This window comes from Crocodylus porosus, unplaced genomic scaffold (assembly GCF_001723895.1).
Source record: "Crocodylus porosus isolate Cpor-Errol unplaced genomic scaffold, CroPor_comp1, whole genome shotgun sequence".
NCBI lineage: Eukaryota > Metazoa > Chordata > Crocodylia > Crocodylidae > Crocodylus > Crocodylus porosus.
Window position 1 is genome coordinate 134,068,242 of NW_017728931.1, and position 6,610 is coordinate 134,074,851.

At 46.7% G+C, this 6,610-nt stretch overlaps 1 protein-coding gene across 1 annotated transcript in view; it reads right to left on the reverse strand.

Moving 5' to 3' along the window:
• The window catches only part of CAMK1D (calcium/calmodulin dependent protein kinase ID), a 307,209-nt gene that overhangs the window by 55,893 nt on the left and 244,706 nt on the right, over positions 1 to 6,610 (reverse strand). The window contains exon 5 of the mRNA XM_019543697.1: positions 595 to 721. Within this exon, the coding sequence (XP_019399242.1) occupies positions 595 to 721 (127 nt within the window). The remainder of the gene's footprint in view (positions 1 to 594; positions 722 to 6,610) is intronic.

A 6,610-nucleotide genomic window follows, 5' to 3' on the forward strand; every position in this document is an offset into this window, starting at 1 on the left:
CTGGATCTGCGCGGGGCAAGGGTGGGCTGCCGCTGTGGGCTGGGGCTACGCTGGGCTCTTCGTGGCAGGGGCCTGGGCTGAGCTGCACTCGGGGCAGGTGGTGGTTGTACTGGGAGGAGGTTTAGAGGGGGCTAGAGCCATCCCAAAGTTGGCTGTAGTCCCCACTCCCAGCACCACCGCAGCCCACCCCAACGCAGCCCAGTCCAGCCCCAATACCTTCTCCCAGCTAGACACTGAGCCACTGATGACTACTCATACAGCATGAATGTCCAACCAGTTATGTATCCACCTTACAGGACTTCCATCTAGTCTGTATTTCCTTATCTTGTTAATGAGAATGCTGTGGGAAATGATATCAAAAGCCCTGCTATAGTTAAGGTATTTCACATCCACTGTTTTCCCCATCATCCATAGAGGATTGGGACCTGGAGAAGAAAAAAAGACTCAAGGAATAGCATTGTGTATACTTCAGAAAACTTCAGTTTAAGACCTACTAAATCTATGCGTTGTCACTTGTCATATTGCCATCTATTTGTTTTGGCTTTGAATTGTACCTTAGAACAACAGCTACTAATTATAACCCACAATACTTACCAACATATCCTGGGGTGCCACATGCTGTAGACATGACATCTCCTTTACCCTCCATCTTGGACAATCCAAAGTCACTGATCATGATTTTGGATTCTTCATCCTGGCTGTAGTAAAGCAGATTCTCCGGCTGCAAAGGAGATTGAGGAGTTAAAGAATGACAGATGTTGACTGACACTTTCCATTTTTTATATTCAGTTCCCCAGAAACCCCAACCATTTTCCCCAATAACCTTTCTTCAGATTCTTGCAAGAAGGCCAACCTGTCTTTGTGAGGCAACTAAAGAGCCTTCCCTTTCCATGATGATCATACCACCCTACCTACCATTTTCTTTTGACACTCCAAATAGGAAATATGGCTCTTTTCTTTCTCCTGACCAGAGATATAAGAGGACTGACATAAGAACAAAATAATGGTTTTCTTATTCTGTAGTGATAAAACAGAGAAGCTGATTTATATGCAAGTACCTAGGGTAATTCCTGTCTAAAACATTTCAAGCTGTTCATACAGTTGCAGGAGAGGTTCTATATAATGTAAAACACTGTAGGTGTTGAACAACTTTAAATACATTCAGTGGGAATCAAGGAGGAAATGCCATTAAAGTTAACAGAGTTACACCGAGGACAGTTGAGTTCCAGTTGACTAGAAACAAAAACCTGCAGTATTGAGAATGGTGGACGAGGGGCCTTCTTGTTCTGGCAGAAACCAGGAGTTGGTTCACTGAGCTCCAAGGATTTACACTGATGTTAAATCTGGTTTGAGAACAGAACCAAGCCCTAGATACCGATCTGTGACATTCTCACTAATCCTTAAGACATATGTTTCCAATGTGGCATCGATGTACAGTAAACTCCTACTAAACATACCGCGCTGCTGGGAAACATAATTTGAGGTTTTACCTCTAGGCCAATTCCATGGAGACTGTAGAGTGCGCAACACCTGCTGGGAGGTGGTTTGTGCCCCCGAGTCCTAAGAGAGCTGTAGGCATTTCCATACTGCCCAGGTCCAGGCCCAAAACTTCCTACATTTTTACCATTAAACATATCCAGTGTTTTGACATAGTGTTGCACTAGATTTTGCCAAGTAGCCAGTACAAATTCCTACTATAAATTTAACACATTTTTCTTATAAATCCAATGTGCACTCCAAACACAGCTTTTCAGGAAATAAGAGACAGATGGGGCAGTTCAGAATGATTACGTTCCTTGGGCCCAAATCAGCATTGGTGTAAGTGGGCGCACAGTTCCACTGCAGTTGATGACATTGGCTAAGGCTGAATTTGGCACTCTGGCTTGTAGGACAACTCAGGAAGCTGGATGCATTCGTTGTTTCACTCCAAGGTTTATGAACTTTTACATAATCTAGTTCAGCAACGCAGACGCTGGGCCAAAGGCAGCAGAGGACAACTGCCCGAGTTGCATGGACCTCCCTTTCAGTAGGGTTCTGGAGACAGGAACAATTGCAAAAAATGTCCAGAGGTTCTAAGGTAGCATCACTTACAACAACCCTAGGGTTGCTCTACATCGGGGCGGGCAATTATTTCAGGTGGAGGGCCGCTTACCCAGCTTTGGCAGGCTGTTGAGGGCCACATGGGTAGCCCCACACCTTGACAGGTGCCCCACCCCCTGGTCACCATCTTGGAACCAATGTCCCAAGGCCAGCACCGGTGGGGCCCAAAGCAGGGTGCAAGCTGGCAGGGGTCTGCGGAGCCGGGCTGGGCTGCACCAGCCAAGAGGGGGAGCTGGCCCAGCTCCATAGAGTCCCTGCTAGCTGGGACCGCGCGCTCCTGCCACCCTGCTCTGGGTCTCGCCGGCACTGGCCCCAGGACACCGGTGCCGGCCCCGTGTTCCTGCTGGCTCCCCACCCAATCACTTCCAGTGTCACCCCAGCCCCGCGGTACAGGTGGGGGGCAGCACACAGCCCTGACCCCTTGCTTGCTGGCAGGGAAGAAGCTGGTGCTGAGCATGGGGAAAAGCAGCCCCTTGCCCGCCCCATGGCCAGCGCTCCTTACTGCAGCTGCTCTACCCCATGCTCAGCACCACCTTGTAACCCACCCCCGCTGCCAGCCTGGGCTCCACGCCAGCTCTGGGCTTGCCCATCGGCGGCAGCAGCTTGCTGCACCAGGCAGTGTTGACTGCTGCTGCCCATGCAGAGCTTGCGTGCTGGGCAGTCCAGAGGCAGTGGTGGCAAACACTGCCCAGTGCGGCAAGGTAGGGGGGGCCGCAGCTGCTGTGGGGTTCCCTGTGCCTGCTCCGGACAGCCCTGTGTGGGCTGCGAGTGCCTGCAGTGCAGGGTGCCAGGCATGGGACAGGCAGGGGGCCACTCTCCCCCCCCACCCCGCCCTCCTTCCCTGCCTAGGGAAGGTTTCAGCGTGGGGCAGCCACATGCTCCCAGGCCAGAAGCCCCGGCTGAGGCTTCCAGCTGGGGGGCCAAAGCCGGGCAGGCCCTACTGTTGTGGGAGCCCACCAGGCTTCCCCTGGGTCCTACTGCCCTTGGTTCCTGTCATTTTTTACAGGAACCAATGGCAGGTAAATATTAATTTTCTACATTGTTTAGGAGCCCCGCGGGCCAGACAGAATGGCCTCGTGGGCCAGATTTGACCCGCAGGCCATATTTTGCCTACGACTGCTCTACATTTTACCAGTTGCCAAGGGTTCTCAGGATTATTTTGTTCTGTTCCCCTTGGATGTGGCCCCCTGCATTAGGAAGTGGAGCAACAAAAGCCCCATGATATGTCCATATTATCCTGAGATTCTTCTTTACGTAAGGAACATCTTTAGGATAAATCCAGGTTTCAGCTGCTGTGCCTCATCACAAACTTCTCCTTTCATTCCTCCTGTCTACTAGAGTTGAAGGAAACTGTACAACCTTTAAAATTACTTATGCAATTTCAAAACTAAATGGAAATCTCCAATTTCTCATATCCCTGATTCTTGACCAGCCCAAGTACTAATAGAAAGCATCTGAACTCTAAACATTCTGATTTCTTACAAACTTCTATATATTTTTAAAGGTGTAGGGGAAGAACTCAAAAACATTTTCATGAATTTTCCCTAACCATTTCTACCACTCCACAATTTCACATCTCAGGCCATGAGATCTGCAACACAGGAGTCAAAATACAAGTAAGACCTGTGTAAACTCAACAAGATGCATCTGAACCAACCAGAATTGCTCAGGACCTGGATAGCTGTAACCATCATACTCCAGTCTTTGTTTATTATATTCTCTTGCTGTGTCATTTAGATGAGAAACTCAGGGAAACATCTCCCTTTCCTATCTGCCCACTAAGTACCATTCTGCTATTGCAAGAATGATGATTAGAACTGCCCTAATTTATTATGAATGCTGCACACATTACCATTTTAAACATGGATTTCTTTGCAGTATTTTTATTTTTGGATAAAACATTCCAAATTTACATTTATATTAAAAGTTCTCAGATCTCCAACAAGCTTAACTACGCTGATATTTCTGCCATATCAGTACAGCTGGCATAATAACAAAAATACCCACCTGGAGAATATCAGGATATGGACAGACTTAAAGAGCTCTGAATCTTGGAGCACTTCTAATTAGGTGCTGTGTATGCCAAAATGGCCATGAAGGCGTGCAGAGGCACTGCTCTCCAGCTGCTGTGGAGCTCCCATGGAGTGCAGGCATCCCAACATGCTTCTCAAACTCTGGAGGTCTTGGGGACAGCTGAGCACACAGGAGAACACTTACTGGTTGTCTGCCCCATTCCCCCCAGACCGCTGTGGGATGCTGAAGGACTGCTGGCCTACATAGATGTTTGAAAGAGTGCTTCAAAAGAAAGCACTACAAGGTCATTTTTCAAGTACTACTTTGACTGTGCACATATGTACCCGTGCACTTTGGAGTGCTTCAAAGGCACTTAGCATGCTTCAACACAGCACATCTATCTGTGGCTTTAGATTTTCTCTTTTTCTGAGACATTTTAACCATTGGCATGGTATCGACAACTACTTCTCAAACAGGAAAGAAAAGAATATGTATTTTCCCCACATGACCATTTGGAAAATGAAGCTACAGCATTTTCTGTCTGATTTGATCTGTTTTCGCCATGTCCCTAAATAAACTCCTGAAGTAATTTATAAATTAATCCTCTTTCCAACCACTCATTTAATCAGATTTCATATTTTATTCTGCCATGTTGCTAATAAGATTAACTTGTTCTAAAATCACAGCTAAGGCATTCCTTTAAATACTACGTGTACAAATGTTAACAGCTTAGCTGGTGTGGTGTCTGAAACAACATGACTTGGGCCTGCTTCTCAGAGCTTTCACGTCAGAAAAAAAAGTCTAAAGTTATTTCCTACAAATTAAATTAGTTTGGGAAAGGCTGCTTAAGTAAAACAGATACTAAACAACCAATCTGTATACTGAAGTGACACAAAATGATGATGAGCAAGACAGGTGTAGCTACATACTTGGGACTGACAGAATGGAATAAAAGATACTGGAAATTTGGAGGGCAGTGAGATTCATAGATGTTAGGGGCCGGAAAGACAAGTGGGGTCAAGTGACCCCAGCGAGGTGACCGTCCAGTCTCCTCTTCAAAACCTCCAGGGTAAGTGATTGCACTACCTCTGGAAGGAGTTTATTCTACACATATGAGAGTGAGTAAATGTCTCCCCAGAAAATTGAGGGGAACCCTTTACCGTATTTCCTTGTATACAACATGCACTTTCCTCTGACAATTAGGTACTGGATGGGGTGTGGGTCTTAAGCAAGAAAACAGGACCAGCGGACAGGGTGCCCCACGGGCTCACTGCACTACGCCCTATCCAACACATGCAGGGTTACTTTCCCTCTTTTCTTCCCCCCTAGCCCCTCCACACCCCAGCCCACGGCTCGATTCAGACATCCCCAATGTTAATGTTGCTATCAGTTTCCGTGGAGCCAGGATCCCATTCTAGTCACATGCTTTAAGGAGCAAACCTGCCTTGGACTAGAAGATCCAACATGGCTTTTGCTATTCCACTATTTTATTCTGCTATGATTGTATTCTCTGATTATCCCCAAATGGGGACTGGATGACTCAGAGTCCTGGTAAACGGTTTTATGGTGGAGGGACATTACTTAGCAGGAAGATTTGAAGAAACACATGGTCCCACTCTGTGTTTGGAGACTGGTAAGCGGAACTGTTAAAGTTTATGTATATTTGAAGGTACAAAATCAAAACCAATGAGCAGCTGAACCCAAACATGCATTGCTCCTAATCCAGGGGTGTCCAACCTTTTTGAATGTGGGGCTGGATCAAGAACTTTTTATCACGCAGTGGGCCGGCGAGCCATATTCAGAGACCTCACAGGAAGTGGTATCACATCAGAAAGTGATGTCATGTGACCTTTGACACCCATGAAGTTGCAGGAAGTGACAATGAAATGGGTCTAACCAGTTCAAAACTCTCCCTCTATAACATCCACCTTTGCCACTGTTTGGGACAGGATACTGAGCTAGATGACCATGGGGCTGACCAAGCATGGCCCTTTTTATGCTCTTATGTTCAGAAGCTCTCATGTTCTTTGGCTGAGCTTCCAAACTATGGCTGAGATTTGCAAAAAGGGGTAGATAGGCACGTTACAAAGTTGTCATAAAAGATTTCGAGCCCTCTAAATCCCATTCATTTTAATGGAAGTCGGCCTTTTGGCTCAGCTTTGAAAATCTCAGCCCAAGGTACCAACCAAATAAGTCAAAATATATTTTGTGTTTCTATGCAGTGCATCTATGTGGGGCTCTCTAAGCATTTTACAAACATTAAATGAACCTCAGGACATCCCTGCTTTTCAGAAGAAATGTGGTGGTGAAGACATTCTGGGAACTTCGCTCACTCTCTGTGTGTGATCTGCTTCTACTGTCCTTGGACCACCCTAGAAGGGCCCTCACTGCCTCATTTCCAGTTCAGAGCAGGGAAAGTGTAAGTGGGTAGGAAGGGCTTATTTTTTGGCAGCAGGTTTGAGTGGCTTGAAGCTAGTGAAGATGTACCCACAATTAG